This window comes from Cloeon dipterum, chromosome 1, assembly GCF_949628265.1.
Source record: "Cloeon dipterum chromosome 1, ieCloDipt1.1, whole genome shotgun sequence".
Taxonomy (NCBI): Eukaryota; Metazoa; Arthropoda; class Insecta; order Ephemeroptera; family Baetidae; genus Cloeon; species Cloeon dipterum.
This window is the reverse complement of record NC_088786.1, coordinates 35,664,950-35,683,359: the sequence shown is the minus strand read 5'-3', so window position 1 is coordinate 35,683,359 and position 18,410 is coordinate 35,664,950. Positions and strand designations below refer to the sequence as shown.

The window sequence follows — 18,410 nt, the reverse complement described above, 5'->3', positions numbered from 1 at the left end:
GATGGGGGAGTAAACTGTTTTAATACCCCCGGACGGACAGACAAAAAAGAGAAAGTTCAACAGAGAAAAATTCCCCGTTTTGGCAGTGACGCGAAACAAAATCAATAAAGAATGTGGACTGGAAAAAGTTTGATTGTACACTGTACTTGTCCAGAGAGCGATAAAATGTATCAAATAAGTGACGGAATTCTCCTCAGTCTCCATGCGGCTCAATGATTTTTATAAAAATGCATATTATTATTCAGATAAAAATTGCTAGCACGTTGCTTAAACGTGAGCAGTATAAGTTGGCAGGGAAACTACGAGACTGCATTAGCAATATCACATTTTCTTTATTCAAATAACCTCTATGTCTGTAAAAACACAGCATTTGAAAGACAAACTTCATGAAGCCAACTTGATTGAAATCAAATTGGCGGAACGTGTGTGTTATTACTTGTGGTAGCAATAACCGCGCGCTAGTATTATTGTGTCACACACTTTTATGGCCGCATCAGTGTCGCAAACTGTCGCTCTTATTACTGCTTCTTTGGCACAGCCATCGAGTAGATCAAGCGAGCGACTAAAATAACGCCGACTGCCGAGAGGCCAAGTGTTACGCCGAACAACACCTTGTCGGCCTGGCCACCCTTCAGGTGGATCGGGACTCCGTTCGGTTTCTGGAAAAATTATTATTTAGGTCATGTCCGTCGTGGAAATTAATTTATAATAACCTGGAAGAGCTCCATTTTCTGGCGCACTCGTTCGTCGAGGGGCGAATAGAAATTGTTGGATCCAGGAACGCATTTTCTCTGCACAACCCTGGTCGTTCCTTTAACCTGCGCGGCTCGAGTCGATTTTTGGTCGAAAAAGAATTCGGACGAGTCGGCTTTCGAGTAGGGCCGCGGGCTCTAAATAATCCCAGTTTTAATTATTGTTATTATTCTTAAGCTCCAGCAATTGTAATTAATTTAATTGAAACTCACCAGGGGATAATACGGCCACATTGTGTGCGTGGCTGGGGAGATGCTTCCAGTGAAATTATTAAACTGGTAATACATTTCGCAATCGTGTTGTCGTTTGCTCTTCAAATTGGAGTTAGTTGCACTCGTGCCGCCGGCCGAACCGAATCTGAATGCAAAAATAACCCGGGGGCGCAGGGCGCATGCAAGCGCGTGGAGTGCAACCAACGCCTCTGGCGGAGCGTCGGCCAAAAAGACGCGATCGCAATAAGGGCCGCGTGCTGAGCGGTGCGAGCATGTTTACCAACGGCCTGTGACCCCGGCCCCCGTTGAGGGCCAGGAAAATTCCATGGGAAAGGGGCCGGTGCGGTGGAGCGATGAGCGAGTCGGACGACAGGCTGAAGGAGCAGCAAGAGGACTGGCAGGTGTTTCAGCTGCTCTGCTCGGCCAACACTTCTTCCAATGCAAGTACCTGCCCACGTCCAATTACGCCGGGGACAAGGGTCTAGTTTTGTGCCGTGAAATATATTAATTCTAGGGCTAGGCAGAATAGTTTGGCATATCTCTCTTGTTTCTTGGTCCCCCTCACTCAGTCAGCGTTGATTGCGTTAGAAGGGATCAAAGCATTCCGCGTTCTTCTTCGCTTTGCTAAATGAAATAAAAAAGTCTTATCTGCCCTTTGTATTTCGTTAGGACGAAGGGGAAGTTGAGCCTCATATATTATATCAAAATTCATGATAGGGCGCACCGAGGCATCCTCCGCCTAAACTTTATTAAACACGTTGCCCGAAGGCAAAAGGCAGCCTGCTGAAATTTTGACTTTTATGCCGCCGTAAAGACTGCCAGTTTGCTTCAGTCAACAATGCTGCGAATGCAATTTTGTGTATGAGAGCAGTCAGCTCGGCCGGTGAAAAACGGCCACGACGTCGTATTGAACAAACAGGCGCGCCGTTTCCATGGTGGAGGCTAATCATCCCGCAACTCAACCTGCCCCTGCCCTTTCTCGCCAGTCAATTGTGTCAGAGAAACTCTAGACGTGTCTTCTAAGAGCTTTTTTTCCGATCCCGAAAATTAGAAACAACATTCTTGTTTATTTTGCTGGAAATGGCTTGGTGTTTAGATTGAAAATGTTGTGCGGCGAAAGTTCCAATAATTATTAAAGTTTGCAGACAGAAGTCGAATCGTCTGTTCCAATCTGTTATCGTTCCTTTATCGAGCAGTTTGAGCACACCCCACCATGGGCATAAATTGATTTGGTCGTGATCGTTAATGGCGAGCTAAATGTGCTCTAAGTGTCTCTGTAAGTGCGCTGTATTCACGCCGAAATTGGCTTAAATGGAGCGATGCGTAAACCATTATGATTAAGTGCCACAGAAAAGCATTATTATACCTATAAATTGCTACAGAGGAAAATGTAATCATCACATTTTTTGTAAAATTAAATTAACTAGATTGATAAGTACTAGCCAAAACGGAAATTTAAATTAATAATGGTACTCATGCACTGCTAAAAGCGAGAGTTGAACTAACAACGCTGGCATCGTGTCGTTGTTTTTTTTACAAACAAGGATGCTAAAATCAAAATGGAATTGCTAAAATCACTAAAATCGTTCTACAAAATTAACAAGAAGCACCCTGTTTGGTAGAGATGTCGTAAGCTGCGTGGTCCAGAACTGTGATTTTTATTTATTTTTTATAAATACGCAGTACAAGAATAATTACACTGTCAAAATATTTTTTCTCACAATTAATGCTAATTTTCTGGATTTAAAATTTCCTAAATATTATGCTGAGGGTGCAACAACTCTATCTTCTATGTATGATAGCATTTTAATAACAATGTTAAAGAACCAAAATTAATTTTTCCCATTTTTCCTTTTCAAAAAAATTTAGCTGTGAATATTTTTTGTCTAAATCTATTCAGTGTTTTACGAGAGAAGCCTGTTTCAATTTGCAATGAAGCAATTCAAAACAGTCTCTTCTTGCGTCGCACAAAGAAAAAGTATTGATTTACCCAGTTTGAAAAGTTTGCCGATCCTATCGCGCGCGTGTGTTTCTAAATTTGGCCTGATTGTGTGTGTGTGTGTGTGTGTGTTCGGGGCGGGCTACCACCACCGTTTCCGAGCTGCTATAGCTATGGGGTGAGTCGAATGCACATTATTATTGCGAGCGGCTGATACCAGTTAGTACACAGGGTAGTGTGTTCACGAACAGACACACGCGCCATTTCATTTCGAGTTGCTGATTTCAAATCTGGACGACGCAGCCCACGCTTTAGCATGACTCGCCTGCTGGCAACAGGTATGACACAGAGCGTTAATTCAACCGCGTTTGTCGCACCTGCTGACCGGCAGTTTGGCTGGCTGAGTGAGATTGCTGCAGGCATTTCTGCAACCTGTGCATGCGCCAGCTTAAAATGTCAATGCGGACGAAACTAGGTCACGCGCCATTTAGTTCGATTATCAAGAACGCAAATAAAGAGGAATGATACTGGAAAAGCCTGGAAAATGCTTGTTGCCAATTCATAAACTCATCCCTTAGGATTCAGTTAAAGCCTAAATTGACCTAAGAAGCGCTGTATTTTTTTGAGAAAATTGGCTGGAAAGTTAGCGTGCTTTTCAAATGGTAATGGCTGTCTCCTTACTTGAAATCCGATTTATTTTCAAAACCAAGAGTTTCCCCAATAAGTGTCATACACCGTTGGACAGATCTCGACCAGAGGAATTGGAATATGCCAAGAAAATATGTTCAAGCACCGTAAATTTTGGAGAAAATTGGCAAAATTTGAATTTTTATTGTAGGAAGGTCCTTTTTTATTATTGCAGATTGTTGAACAAATTGTTTATCGGTCAGTTGTTTAAGGCTTCCAACAATTTAAATAATTTTCAATTGTTGCTTAGTATCATTCCACTTTAAACAGCTCTTAATGAAAATTTCAAGAATATTACGTTGTTGAGCTTTATTCCAAATTAGGCAGCATTTTAATTCGTGAAATGCGAAGCAGTCGTGGAGCAGAAAATAAACACACCCTGTGCACACACTTCCCTAATCCTTGAAAATAGCTCTTAAATTATTCAGAGAAAGCTCCTTTTCAAAAGCGTTGACGTTTATTTTATGAGTTAAGCCGTTAGGAAGCAACATACGCGCATGCAAATTTTCGGGAGTTCGGTGTCTATGCTTTGGCGCAAATGTTTCGCTTGACGCGAGGAATTTCCGACAGCTTCAATTAATGCCCGGTTTTCATTCCTCTCCTAGTGTTTGCGTCGAGCATTTGCCTATTTCGCGACCGCATACACCAACGCGCGGCTTTAATTAGCAGCGAGGCAAAGTAAGGCATGCAGAAATTGCTTCCAATTCGCGAAACTACCTGGGGTGCAATTTCAAAGGTCTCTCCTCACAGCATATTTAACCCGGAAAAAGCTGAATACGGCTTCATTTTAATACAACTGTGAATTCAGAAACTTTTTCTAATATTCCGCCCGGTGAAAGGAGAAATAAATGCAATTCAGGCAATTCAATTCAAGCTCTATTCACGCGTAAAACAAAAAATTCGCGCCAGGAGTTTTGTGTTTCACAGCACGCTTTTTGACTTTCCCTAAGTGGAAATTTAAGTTATGTTAATATTCATTTTCTGCGAAATAACCATTGGAATATTTCGTCAAAGGCCTCAGTATTATTAAACAGAGCATTATTTGGTGTGTGGGATACTGCTACGAATTCCACTTTTTGTTCTGTTTCCCAAACGAATTAATTTGAAAATTCGCAGAATGTTTGAAATTTTTAAAAGAACTCTATTTTCGCTCTTTCAGATGGAAGCTGATGACATGCCCCACGATATGGCTACCGCGCTACGCAGCGAGTTAGCTGCTTTGCAATATAAGAAGGAGCGCCTACAGGCAGAAGTACGTTTAAACAATATTTGCTGAATTAATTAAAATTTTCGTTCGTCTTAAACAGCGTCTTTGACGAAGTTTCTGAGCACACCAATCGATTCTTGAGGGTTGAATTAGGTAAAGTGGATGTTTTTTCCGACCAAAAAGCCCAGCGCGATGTGCGAACTTTTTTTCCCGCCAAAACAATATGAATGCGAGAGCTGCGCATGCGTCAGAGCTGGCTGGACCTGTTAAAGAAGTTATTCTCTCTGCAAGTGCTTAAACCAGCTCTCACGCATGCGCACTTCTCGCATTCATATTGTTTTGGCGGGAAAAAAAGTTCGCACGTCGCGCTGGGCTTTTTGGTCGGAAAAAACATCCACTATACCTAATTCGACCCTCAGGAATCGATTGGTGAGCTCAGAATCTTCGTCAATGACAGCCTTTAAAAAAATCAACCGGGAAACCCTGTCAAATAGATTCTTTTGAAACTCCCAACTTCATATTTAATATTTTGGCAGTTACAAGATGCTCGCAGCCAGCTGCGCGGTCGGGACCAGCGGACGCTGGAGCTTCAAGCCGAGTGCGAAAACCTGAGGGAACAGTCCGCCAGGCAGAGCGCCGTGATAGCTTCCCTGAAAAAGCGACAGACCGAGCTAGAGGATCGAGAGCGATGTCTCAATGTCAGCAGCGGCCGCATCGAGGCCGACCTGCAGACGGTGCAGCGGGACAAACGCTATCTCGAGGAAAATATCAAAGAGCTGGAAAAAAGGGTGAGGTAAGAAGCGTCGTGTTAGTCTCATTCCAGCCAGCCGAATATTGGCACAAAATGTTTTGTGACAGATGCTTGGAGCTGGAATGCAACTCGGAGGAGCAGCAGAAGGACATCGCCAGAAAATCAATGCACGATTTGGTGCGGCGCCTCTCTGTGGCCCTCGGCACGGAATTTTGCGACTCGGTGGTTTCCTGTCCCGAGTCGCTGGTGCACAAAGCCTCTGAACTGGTGCAGGTAAGTCAGTCTATCATCGCTGTTCTCGGAAAATGTCTCCAACAAAGGCATTCCTCGGAGTTGCGGCACGCATAAACGATGCATAATAAAACTTACTCCACCTCCTTATCGTGGGATGCACAATATTTATGGAAATTAAATGCGGTTCAATTTCCAACCCGTGATTTTAGAAATTCCAATTATTTCTATTTAAATTAATTCATAGAGTTGGTTATTTTATTTAGATTATCTGAATTCTGAATTTATTTAAGACAATTTAAAGTTGGGTTGTGAGCTATTTTCCACGTCAGAAGTTCCGTTTCTAGGAGCTCAAAAGACACCCTTTATAGTTAGCTCTCTGAGTTTCATCGGTCGTGGCGCAGCGCTTAGTGTTTCAAATCCCAAGTGGCAGATGTTCGTCATGCGCTTCGCCTCTCGCGCGTAACGCTCTCTCCTTCTGATTAGCACAGATTGCGTTGATTAATGAAGGCCTGTAATTCGCACACATTAATATGGATGCTCTTATAGGAAACGGCGAGATTGAGAACACGAGCTGCAAACACTTGCGACAGCCTAACAGCATCTGAAGTCGAGCTGAGAACGTGCAGAGATGCTCTCGAAAGAAGCGCCGCGGACAGAGACACGCTGCAGAGACAAGTGGCCGGCAATTTGATAGAAATCGATCGGTTGAGACAGGTGGGTGTCGGCAAATGACGATATTACGCACACCCTTAATTAAAATTCGAACTGGCCCGAATTAATCACACTCCTGGCACGCACAAAGGAATATTGAGCGATATTTTATATAAGAGACGCGTTTCTTTGTGAAATTCTGTTTTCATGCTCAGTCGTTCTTTATTTATCTACAATATTAATCTTCTTTTGGAGGAAGAACAAATGAAAAGAGATGCAAGCACAAAGAAAAAGTAAGAACCGGTCTCTACTTGAAACTAATTTTGACAGTTTTTAATGTGTTATTTCTATATACTGTATTCCGATAAATCTTTCCAGAGCAGTTCTCGATTTTCCTTGAAACTTTTTTATATTAAACACCCGCTGACCCATTTCTGAAGGAGAAAAGTTGGCTGGGTGAGCCGCGTCGGTCGAATTTTCCAGACGACAAACTTTTTGGAGGGCAATTAATAATCCAGTGGTGCGCCAGAGAGTAATTGAAGGGATTTTGCAGGATAAAGAGACGCTGGAAATGCAGCATAGAGTGACGGAAAGAGAGTTGTCTGACCTCAGAGAGAAAATTTCAGTGACGAGCAGGACGCTGGGCAACGCAACTGGCTCTCTGGCCGCTCAGGAAGCGCAAATGGCCCAACTCAGAGGTACAGTTTTGAGACTTGTCGCCGGAATTACGTTTTCGTGTGCGCCGTCGCGCGCCCCACGTAACTGCAAATGAGGCAGAAACTAATTTGCGAAATGGACCGTCGCACGAAATAATAAAACAAGAGAGATGTTACCGCGGATATAAACGAGCTCGCCGCCAATTGGTTCCGTGGTAAAAGCGAGATTAAAGGCGCACGCCAGATGACGCACAGGACGGCCGAAATAATTGCCTTATATTCACTTTTACTGCCGCTCCCTGCTCTCCAGTGCAGTGCGGTACATTTAATAGTGCTGCGTTATTTGCGGCTTGAGAGTAGTTTTGTCGTTGTTGCGCCTCTCGCTTTCATTACAATTTGTTGTTGCGCGCGGCCAAAAAGAGGAAGCCCAAGAGGGAGCGCATTCGCACACACACATCAAAAGCCACAAATTAGACCTCTTTGTGCAATGATGCCAAGGTGGCCTTCGGGGCTCTCATAGATTTATCCTGGGCCTAACAAAGGCGTCACCGTTGTGTCAGGGTGTAATGGAGGAGACACCAATTTGTGTCTGACGTATGTTCAGTCATAATCGCCTTCATTTTTGTTGTTGTATTGATCGCAGGAGGAAAAGTTGCGTAAGCTGAATATCAATTTCATGAGGATATTTCCTTTCATAAAATTCTCTGCGTGAGATTTCTTTATTAATAATTTCGTTTCTCTATACAGGTTTTTTTTACAAAAGAAACAGCTGCAAAAGGATTAATAATTAAATAAACACAAGTCAACAAAGGGAAATATACTCAAGAAATGCTAATATATCTGACAATTGCCACTCTGGCTTTGCAGAGGAAGTGAAGAGTCGCGAAGAAAAGGCGTCGAGGAGCCAGTGCGAACTGAGGAGGGTGCTTGAGGGCCTCGCCGTCCAACTCAGCTCACCAGCCAGGTTCGTCGAGGCGCAGGAAGAGAGTATCAGAGAGCGAATCAGAGAACTGCAACACGAGTGCAAAGAACGGAGCATTGTAAGATCTGTTTATTTCCTTCCTTTGAAAGTGGCGCGAATTTTAATTAGGGCCTGAGAGCATTAAACGCATTCAAGGCAACAGTTAACGTTTATGAATAAATTAATGCGTTCTGCATGATCTGAAATTAATGATGAAGCAAATTCAGAGAACGCATAAAGCCTTCCTTTGATAAAATTTAGATTCAATTTCATTGACAGTCAAAGGCTCCATTGCAATCAATAAAGTTCCAATTTGCACGTTACGTTGATTGCGAGTGGCGCGCTCTCGCAAAATCGTTGAGACTTATGACCCAATTAACGCGATTTTTGTTCGACAGCAAGCGGAGGCGTTGCGTGAGAAGTCCAACTTGAGCAGCCAACAACTGAGTCGTGCTCTAGAGCAGAGCGACGCATCTGCTCGCAGGGTACACGTCCTGGAGGACGACAAGGCCAGCGTCGAGTCTCGCCTCTCCAAAGTCGAGTCTGAGCTGGCGGCTGCCGACGCGGCCAGGGACGCGCTCCGCCGAGACAAAAGCATCGTGAGTGCTCCACTGCAGGAAACATTTCGCTCTTCTCCAATGCGTGGCCATACAGACTCGCTTTTTTTCCCTCGAGTGCAGCGTCTGCTTTCAAGGAGGGATGTAATTGGGCGAAACTAATCGAGTGCTAAACACTCCGTCTTCATCCATCTCGTACTAATTGAGGCAGTGTGCTTTTCCTCTGGTCTGGGATTGTTTTTTACCACACAATTCTAACCAAAAAACTGGAATTTATTCATTAAATGCGAATGATCTCGTAAAATTGGCAGCGTGCTGCATCAGGGACACCACTTTTGACCTTACCCTAACTCGTTTGGCAGCTGCTGTCCCTTGAAATGGCCTGGTCATTTCATATTTTACAACATAGCATAATATAAAGGCACTAAAGCGGCATGAAAATATTTTGACTCGAAGCAAAAGCCCGCCGCAGCGAAATTTGCAAGTTAAATTAGGCTGAGGTCAGGTTATTCAAGGGCGTGCAAACTTCCAAAGTAGTTTCAAAAACTTATTAAATTAATCAAGCATTTGTTCCTGGAAAGGATCCCCTTCTGTCTTTATTTTTAAAGGAAATTCACGAGGAGGCACCAGCCAAAATAATTTCATATCCATGAGAAGATGTAATTCAAAAGAAACTGCTCGCTGTCGTCTTTGTTGATGATTAAATTTTGCAACCGCACAGCCTTCTGCTCTTCTTTTAGCTTTCCTCATTCCATTAATGCTGGAAATTTCGCCTTTTTATAATGACCATTTGTTCTCATAAATTTCGCCCTCTATAATTCTCTTGCGCCCTTGGAAAAATGACTGAATAGCTTTTTCATTGGGAAAGTAATCAGCAATTACATCAGAAAGGAAGCGTAATTGGCCGGGGAGGCCATTAATGAGCGCTGCGGCGCAAAAAAACCACTGGCAAAAAGTTCATCTGCACTCGAAAAATGGAAATAATTTGCAAAATGTTCACTGCACGTCATGAACGACAAATTTCCAGCGCCAAATGAAGACTTATTGCTGCAAACTTGGCAAGCGTTTTGTATCATGCATAAAGTTTGCGGCTTCACCATTGTTCGAGACAATGCCAATGATGTTGCTGTGCAGAAAAATTGCGGCATTTATTGGCGAGGCAGAATGAAGCGGAACAATGCACTCCGCGAAATACTCCTCCATGCTCGGCACATTTTTATGTAGGTTTGTTCGCCGATCCGCTCTGCTTTTGCGCTTTTTTATTGCCGCGCGGCAAAGTATTTTAGTAGCGCACAAAAAGGCAGCTTTTATCGAAATTTTAACCGCTCACAGAGTTAAGTGCATAGATACGATATTCTTTCCTTCTTTGCGAGAAAAGGGAATTCCTTTTCTGATCGTTAAAAATTAATTTCTCCGCCGGCAGAACTTCTTGCAGTCCCTTGTGGTTTCTTAGAAAGCAGTTATTTGTGGATGCTGTTAAGACAAAAGTATAAAAGCTTCGCGGAACAATAATAATTGTCCGTTTTCCGTAAACTTTTCCATTCATTCCGATTTTCTTGAGGGGCATTTTCAATGATAAACTTTTCCCGGACCAATCCCTGCATGCCACCTGCGGCGGCTTTTCTAATTTATTTTCCTCTTTTTCCAGTATCTCAGCTTTCTGGAAAGACTGGGAAGGGCGCTGAACATGGATGAGATTTCCAAGGATGTTGGCGTTGACCTACACACGGACAGTCTGCTCGCCAGGGCGGAACAGCTGGCACGCCTGGAAAGTGACAAGTTGGTGGATAAGGTAGGCACAAAAAGTCGCATTTCCCCGTCTCCCCAACTTCTCATTGTCAGAAATCATACTCTCTGCGACTCTGCAAGAGGCACCACGCCGGAAAATTCGTTGCTTATGCAACCTGTTAAACACAGCGTGTTGTTTCTGCGGTTTCTCCTTCGCGGCATCGATTTTGCCGCCGCCTCCGAGCAGCTGCCTCGAACATTTAAGAAAACGAGGACACAAAATTCGGGAAAGACGCGCCGGCGCTGCTTGCACGGGGAAATTTGATAGCTTTGTTTTGTGAGGCAGGTGGTCGCCGGCCGGGGCCGATGGTCAAGGGGACGTGCGACAGACCGCGTAAATAAAGCGTGGGCGACCAAGAGCAGTGGCAGAGGGCTTTCCCGAATATTAAATGCGCTGTCAACCTCAAAGCCCGTCCACTGATTGTGAGAGTGACAATTCTCATTCCTCCATCCAGCCGAATTGACTCTGTTTTGACTTTACTTTCGGCTCGTTGAGCTCCATGGGAAAGAGTGTTTTTTTTTACTGGGAAATCAATAGAAGCCAACAAAATTCAATTCAACAACGAGTGCTTTATTGAGAAAGTAATTGGAATTTTGTAATTTCAGCTTTTGTGAATGATGGGATTGATTTTATCATTTTTTACGACGAGTGATTACAAAATAAAAGAAATAGAGTCGAACAACTGCTCAATTGTGAATGAATGATGCAGTCTAAATATTTCACTGCCATTCCAAATATTTATCCAACGCACAAGCCAAAGATCAACGAATCTTTTTTCACTAAAACAAACACTATGTATATATACGCGCCGCTCGCGTATCTGGGGCAGCTACAATAATTCAACCCAACAAATAAATCAGGCGCAACTTTTCGGCGGCACTATAATTAGTTAACACCACATTCATTCTCACTTTAACAAACTTTCATGTCGAGGAAAGCCCAACAAACTTGCCCTCACATCGACTCTAGCCTAATTAAACTTTTGCTTTCGAATGTGTGCGTGCTGTGTGAATAGCTGCTTCTGACAGATTACGCGGCTCGACTGCGCAGGGAAAAACTTTACAACCTCGAGCTGCCACTAACCGAAGTAAGCTAACGCCTAATTTATTCTCTCTCGCATCCAATCACTTATTGGCAAAAAAACACGATTATGTGACGCGTCCGCTTTCATCAGTTCCTCCTCATTGCGCACGCCTTTGATGAGACTCTCGCACGCATGATGAAAAAAGCAGGGCTGACTTGTCAATTTTCCCTTTTTCATCTCTACAGCCGCCGAGCCGCCAATCGGTTGCTGTGAGATGAGCTCGAGGTACATCGAAATTCGCGCGCGTATAATCGAAAATCAATAAACAGACCCTTATTCTCACCTAAAAAATAGGCCGTGTCATAAAAAAGTACCTTTGCCATATCTTTGTCTCACACGTCCACTGCATAGAGACATGTCCCGCCTGTAAAAATATATTTCCATTTTACGACACCATCTCCAGAAAATAATAAGGGTTCTTTTGGGTTAAATGCGACAGTGACACAGTTTTATAGAGGCTTCAAAATTATTTTTCCATTGTAAATTCAGGTAATTTATTTTTATAAAAAGGTCCTCTACATGACTGTATGTATGCTTTCCTTTTAGGGTATAAAATATCACTGTTGCAATATAACCAGAAAATAAAATTTATATCCACACATTACCAATCATGCATCTTTTACGCTGCAAATTTTACTCTTCAAGCATACACAATACAAATAGGAATAACGTCAAATTCTAAACCCGTCCACTGAGCGTGACGATTCTCTTTCCTCAACCCAACTACAACCCAGCCGAATTGACTGTTTTTTTATATTACTTTCGGTTCGTTGAGCTATGGGAAAGTATTTTTTTTTTTTGTAATTGGGAAGCCAACAAAATTAAATTCTCGAACAAGTGGTTCAGAGTCTGCTTTAACAAGAGAGCAATAATTGGAGTTTCCCTCTTACGACATAATCTTTAGAAAATAAAAGGGTCCGTTTGGGTGAGCAATTGAGCATTGACAGTGACACAGATTTATTAGTTTTATAGGCTTAAAAATTCTTTTAAAGTAAATTGTGGCCCATACAATTTGATGTGTATTCAGGTAGTTTATTTTTGTCAATTTAAGGTCCTCGACCCCCCACATGACTTTGCTATACTTTCCTTTTATGGTATATAAGACATCACTGTGGCAATTTAATCAGAAGATAGAATTTTTTATCATTTGAAACATTACCAATCATGCATCTTTTACTGCTCAAATTTTACTCTTTAAGCATGCATAACACAAATAGGAATAAAAAAGGGTAGCGAGAATTTTCACATTCATGAAAAGTTCTTTCATAACTCAATCAATTTAAGCATGCCAAGTTGAAGTGATTAGAATCCGCGCATTTTTCAGCTTAAATTATTCCACGAATTAACCCATCTCGTCATCTTGACATTACACGCCGCTAATCGAAGGGTTCCGACGTCAAGAAGTTGCTCTAATCAGCATATAACTTTTCAGACGGCAGCCGTTTACCAACTTCAAAGGCGCGTGCGAACGCTGAGGGAACAGCTGCAGCGCAGAGATCTGCACCTCGATTTGCTCAGGAGGAAAATCAATGTGCAGGAAGATAACACGCGGATTAGAAATCTGCTCGAGGGAGAGAGAGACGAAGCCAACATCAGGTAATGAGGATTAATATCTGTTTGATTTATGAATGTCGCGGTAAAATTACGCATCGCTCAGCAAACCCCAAAATTTTCTTTCAACAAGGAAATTCGCGTTTGGCTGTTGACAGTTGCGCGATTTTGCCGCCACCAGGACGACTTATTTGTTAATTGCTTTGAGCTTTTTGGTGTGAAGATAGTAATTATAATTAGTCTTACTAATTTGAGAATCAGTGACCTGATTTATATTAAGTCTCTCGGTAATTACAGAGAGATTAATGATATCCAAGCCAGTGGAAGGAAATCAACCAAGCTTTAATTATACATATTTATCTGCGCGGATGAATACGCAATTAGGCGTATACTGAATAGACATCCCTCGCTCCTTTACGCATAGCGACCCAATCTCAGCCTTGGCTATTTTTATATTCGAGCAGGGACTTAATGCAGGCCCATATATTTCGGGGGTCGTGCCTTATGTATGTAATAAAGCGTAATACGGTCTCGTTTTATGAGCCTCTCACTCACTGCCGCGGTGGCTCGCGTTCAATCACTCGGTGTCAGCAAAATTCTCAAGAGTGCAGGCAACGCTAAAGTGAGAGCGTGTGTTTTACAAATTCAGCAATACAATGCTGCTGCTCTCTTGAACGCCACACGCAATTATCAACAATGGTTTTTTTTTCAAGTACTAATATGAAAATAAACTATAATTTTCTGAATTTCTTCAGAGTGAAAAAGATGCTGAAGCAAATCGACAGAATGCAACTACAATTAGCTGAGTCTAGGGCCCAGGTGAGGGATCTCAAGAGCCAGCTTGCTGATGCTACTGAATACAAGGTCTGACATTTTAATTCCAATTAACAATTAATTTGTATTTAATGTTGTTCTGTGTTTAACAGATCTCTGCTCTCGAGAGAGGCCGCAAAATCGAAGAGTTGGAGAAACGTCTTACCGATTCGGAGCTTTTAAGAACACGCTACGGTCGTAAACTGACTCTCATGAAGGACCAGGTCAGTTTCAGCATTACGCTCTGAACGTGCCTTGCACTGCATGCAGTTGATTATCAAAGTTTTTACGCCTTGTCAATTTGAATTGCAAAAGAGCGGTCATCGTCCACCCGCTGCTGCAAATGGAACACATGTAAAACATTTTAACTGACGCGAGCGTGCTCCTGAATTGCAAATATTCATTTTACTCGCAGAAGCATGATAGTAAACAGAGAGGCACTTTATACGACTCGAGAAAAAAATATCATTCATAAAAAAATAGATTTTGATCCAATTAATTCTATTTATGGTGCGTTTCCTGCGTGCACGCTCCACAGTTAACAGTTTTTATTGAATTTCAGGTACGGAATGTTGGGCAAACAGTTGTTGAAGAGAGAAGTGCTCATGATCACGATGTACAAATATTGAAAGAAGATTTGTTGGTTGCTAAACAGAATTTAGAGGAGACGCAGAAACGAGAGAATCAGGTAAATCCGAGGCAACGTGTAATTCCTTCAGATAATATTATTGTTCAAGAATTCTTTTCAGAACAAACAAAAATATTTTCAACATGAAAATAAGTCGGCTAGCATTGTTAAGAGATAGTAAAAAGGGTGAAAGGTAGTCAATTAAGCTCCTTTGCGGCCTCTCAAGCCCCATGTTATCCCCTCGCCCCAGTGTTATTAGATCCTAAAGTGAGCTCATAGCCTCATAGCTCATATTAAATTCTGACATCTCCTTAAAATATCAATTCGGAGAGTCATTTGATAGTTTCAACACATTAAAAATGATTTTTCTTTCAATTATAGCTGCTTGGATTGCGTGCGACCGTCGGGCGCCTCTTGGGAGTGGACCCAGCTCGAAGTCCAGTTCCGGATTTTGATATAGTGAGCCGCTTGCAGAAACTGGTGCACGCACAGCGCGAATTCGCCAACGTGTCCCGCCGTTATGAGGACCCTCTACGGCTGCTACCCCCTAGTCCCCGCCGCTCTGCCACCCCCGGTGCTGCGGAGCTCCTTCTGCGCACCCCGGACAGTCGGGTCCTCAGGTACGACGACTCCGGCTACGTAGATTTGCCTGACTTGAGCCCCTTGAGCGAGCTGGACGACGTGAATGGAGTTTATAACAAACGACCGCTCATGAGACCTTCAACGTGACATAGCTATAAAAACTAAAAACCGGGTGTGTTTTGGACCCAAACCATTTTTAGGGTGGTTGTTTGAAAAAATGAGGGCTTAACGTGCACAACACATAGCCTGATAATGGTTTTGTTACCCCTTGTACATACTCTCCTATAATTACTCAAACAAATTGCAAGTGTCTGTTGCTGAATTCTTTCATAATCTGGGCTGAGAGCAGGGCTTGGGAATCTCCGGAGCGGGTATAGTTTCCCAAACTTGCATAATGCAGTGTTTTTTCGCGGCTTCTACCAGTTTCGTGTGGTTTATTCTATTTAAAGTCGAATGATACTGGGCAACAATTGAAAATTATTTTAATTGTTGGATGCTATAAACAATTTGATCGATTAACAATTTGTTCAACAATTTGCAATAATAAAAAACGGACCTTCTTACAGTAAAAATTCAAATTTTGCCAATTTTCTGCAAAATTTACAGCGCTTGAACATATTTTCTTGGCATATTTCGATTCCTCTCGTCGAGATCTGTCCAACGGTGTATGCCACTTATTGGGGAAACTCTTGGTTCTGAAATTAAATGGGATTTCAAGTAAGGAGACACCATTTGAAAAACACCGTAACTTTCCAGCCAATTTTCTCAAAGAATTACAGCGCTTCTTAGGTCAATTTAGGCTTTAACTGAATCCTAAGGGATGAGTTTATGCATTGGCAACAAGCATTTTCCAGGCTTTTCCAGTATCATTCCTCTTTAATATGTAAATCGAAATAGACCAGTTTTATCATAAAAATTTATGTTAAATGGTATCTGAAAATTTGGGGTTCACATGCAACGTTTAGTATTTTTAAATTATATTTTTGTAAATATAAAATCATCCGATAAAATTTTATTAAAATTACAAAAGTTGGCAAGGAGAGCTAAAAATAACGAAATTCAATAGCTGCAAAATTTGCTTGCAAAAGCCCGGGAGGAGCAAGCCGCAAAAAACTGGATCTGCAAAAAACTGAATTATTGCCATGCCCAGCTTAACCATCAACCGTGGTGTAACATTAATTGTGTCTATTAGCAAAATCAGAGTACAGATTTGTAGCGCATTTTAGCTGCATGGCTGCATCTTGTCAATCATTCTAATATTGCGAATTTCAACTTAGTGGCATCACCAAAATGTGATTCATATTTTAATATCTGTCACGAGCCTCAGTTAACTAGATAATGGGGCGATGTTTTGGATGTACAACAATTGTCACATAACTGTTTATTGAATTAATTCAAAATTTATACTCGTAATAATATAAAAAGTAAAATCTAAATTGAAATAAAAATTCATTTCCATTCGCTGTTAATTTGCATTGAATTTTTTTTAAACCACAGAACATCGATTGAAAAATGCAAGATAAAAAATGACCAAAGAGCAGTAATATACTTTTAAAATGAAAACACGCATGGATAGTTTCAATCACTGCGTGCTGGGCCTATAATTATTTAATTTAAGTCAACTCCAACAGCGAGAGAACATTAACGTGAATGTGCATGTGTAGTACACAAGAAAATAAAAATTTGAGATTGGATATCAGTGGAGTGGAAAATTTGGCTGAAATCAATGCCTTCTGAAAATACAAGAGAGGGGACCAGGGACAGGGATTCTCTGGTCCTGAGGGACGGGACGAATTTTGTATTTCGGGACAGGGACAATCTGGAGCGGGACGAGGGACAGTTTTATCGGCAGCAATTGCAGCATTAAAAGCCTAAAGATTCTCAGCAAAATATCTGCTTTTTTCGCAGGTTTTTCCGTGATTTTGCGCATTTATGTCGAAGCAAATGCGTTTTTATTGAAAATTAAAAATTCTCAAGATGGATGACCAGAAATAGGGATTTTTAAAAATTAGTAAAAATGCCACTGGTCTCACCAAAAGACAACCAATGATTGTAAAACAAACCGCAGTTTTCCAAAAAAATTTGCACTTCATTTAGTGCGAAATGTGACCTTTTCGGGGTTAAATTCGGGAAAAAACTACTCCAATCGGTTTATGCGCAAAAAACCAGTGGTGCATTTTTTCGTTGTGCAAAATTGATGAACCCTCAACCAGTGGCTTTTATTTTGATTTTGTAACGTTCCTATTTTTGGTCATCCAGCATGAGAATTTTTTTATTTTCAAGAAAAATGCATTTGTTTCGGTTAAAAATTGCGGAAAACCCAGCAAAAACAGTTTTTAGCCATGTAGTGGGGTGTTCCAGAAAAATGCAATTTTTGCGAACCATGCAAGAAATAATAGAAAAAATAAATCACTGTCTCCAGTCTCCACCAACCTATTTTAAAAGTGAGCACTCTTGCGTGGCTTACAATTTACATATGTATTTGCTGACAAAAATTAGCTTATTTCAAAAGTAAAGTAGAAATTTGAAAAATTACGAATATGGAAAAGGGCGGGTCGAGAGTGGGACTAAACAGGGACAGGGACGAACCCGAGAGAAAAAATGGGACAGGGACGGGATTATTTTTTCTGGGACGAGACAGGGGCCAAAAACATGTCCCGGTTCCCCTCTCTAGAAAATATTAAAAGCTATGTGGTTGGTTATTTTATGAGTAATTATCCAAACATTTAAAAAAATCCTAAATTTATTTCACACTCCGCACTCTCAGCATGCTCACATACACGAAATATCATTATTTGGTCTTTGGAGCTAGCCTCAACTGCCTCTAGAATAGGACGTACTGGAAGACGAGAAATTAAAACGACAATTTTCCAACGAGATTGAAGCGTGGTGTAATTTATTTCCAACATGAACGCATAGCCTCGAGTGGTCGCCTATTGAAAAAAATGAGTGAATTCTTGGGATAAAACATCTTAACTGACGATGAGTTATTGGTTTTTTTACCTTCAATAGCAGTGACCTTATCAAAATATTGTGAAGCAAGGATTTTTGTGTATTTTCCAGTGTCATTGCGAAAAGTGGCTTGTTGTTTAGTTAGAGTTAATAGAGTTTTCGAAAAAAATCTCATTACAATAGAAGGACGGGGTAGTTAATCACACAACCTTTCGCAAGATGTTATTTACTTAAAGAGAGCAGCGAAGAAATAATAAATCAAAACTGTCAAACTTTTGGATTGTGTTGTTTGTCTTTTGTTGCATTCAGCTCAAAAAGGTCTTGGGTAGGGTTTTGAAATTTTTCTCCTCTCCTTTAGCGACGGCCGCATACAATCGAACTATTCTTTCTTTCTTTCTTTCTT

At 41.6% G+C, this 18,410-nt stretch overlaps 2 protein-coding genes across 2 annotated transcripts; one reads left to right on the top strand and one right to left on the bottom strand.

Annotated features, from left to right (window-relative positions):
* Positions 1-406: 406 nt before the first annotated feature.
* LOC135948421 (cytochrome c oxidase subunit 7A-related protein, mitochondrial) lies at positions 407-1,116 on the bottom strand. Its single transcript, XM_065497659.1, has 3 exons — positions 966-1,116; positions 714-890; positions 407-659 (listed from the first exon to the last, which is right to left on the bottom strand). The coding sequence occupies exons 1-3, from the start codon at positions 1,038-1,040 to the stop codon at positions 519-521; spliced, it is 393 nt and encodes a 130-aa protein (XP_065353731.1). The 5' UTR covers positions 1,041-1,116; the 3' UTR covers positions 407-518.
* Positions 1,117-1,227: 111 nt separating this feature from the next.
* Positions 1,228-16,428, top strand: LOC135948422 (coiled-coil domain-containing protein 170). The gene is made up of 14 exons (XM_065497660.1): positions 1,228-1,405; positions 4,751-4,843; positions 5,335-5,591; positions 5,657-5,822; positions 6,330-6,497; positions 6,988-7,132; positions 7,958-8,130; positions 8,450-8,650; positions 10,257-10,400; positions 12,914-13,077; positions 13,788-13,896; positions 13,959-14,069; positions 14,408-14,533; positions 14,855-16,428. Exons 1-14 carry the CDS (start codon positions 1,319-1,321, stop codon positions 15,200-15,202), a joined length of 2,292 nt encoding a protein of 763 aa, XP_065353732.1. The 5' UTR covers positions 1,228-1,318; the 3' UTR covers positions 15,203-16,428.
* Positions 16,429-18,410: the final 1,982 nt, after the last annotated feature.

What these genes read in the sequence shown, in the direction of transcription:
- LOC135948421 (XM_065497659.1), bottom strand. Translation starts at nt 1,040, where the DNA reads ATGTATTACCAGTTTAATAATTTCACTGGAAGCATCTCCCCAGCCACG. An exon ending in TGTGGCCGTATTATCCCCTG is followed by an intron (nt 891 to 965) that starts GTGAGTTTCAAT and finishes GGGATTATTTAG; the next exon opens with AGCCCGCGGCCCTACTCGAA. An exon ending in AGAAAATGGAGCTCTTCCAG is followed by an intron (nt 660 to 713) that starts GTTATTATAAAT and finishes TAATTTTTCCAG; the next exon opens with AAACCGAACGGAGTCCCGAT.
- LOC135948422 (XM_065497660.1), top strand. Translation starts at nt 1,319, where the DNA reads ATGAGCGAGTCGGACGACAGGCTGAAGGAGCAGCAAGAGGACTGGCAG. An exon ending in GAGCTGGAAAAAAGGGTGAG is followed by an intron (nt 5,592 to 5,656) that starts GTAAGAAGCGTC and finishes GTTTTGTGACAG; the next exon opens with ATGCTTGGAGCTGGAATGCA. An exon ending in GTGACAAGTTGGTGGATAAG is followed by an intron (nt 10,401 to 12,913) that starts GTAGGCACAAAA and finishes ATAACTTTTCAG; the next exon opens with ACGGCAGCCGTTTACCAACT.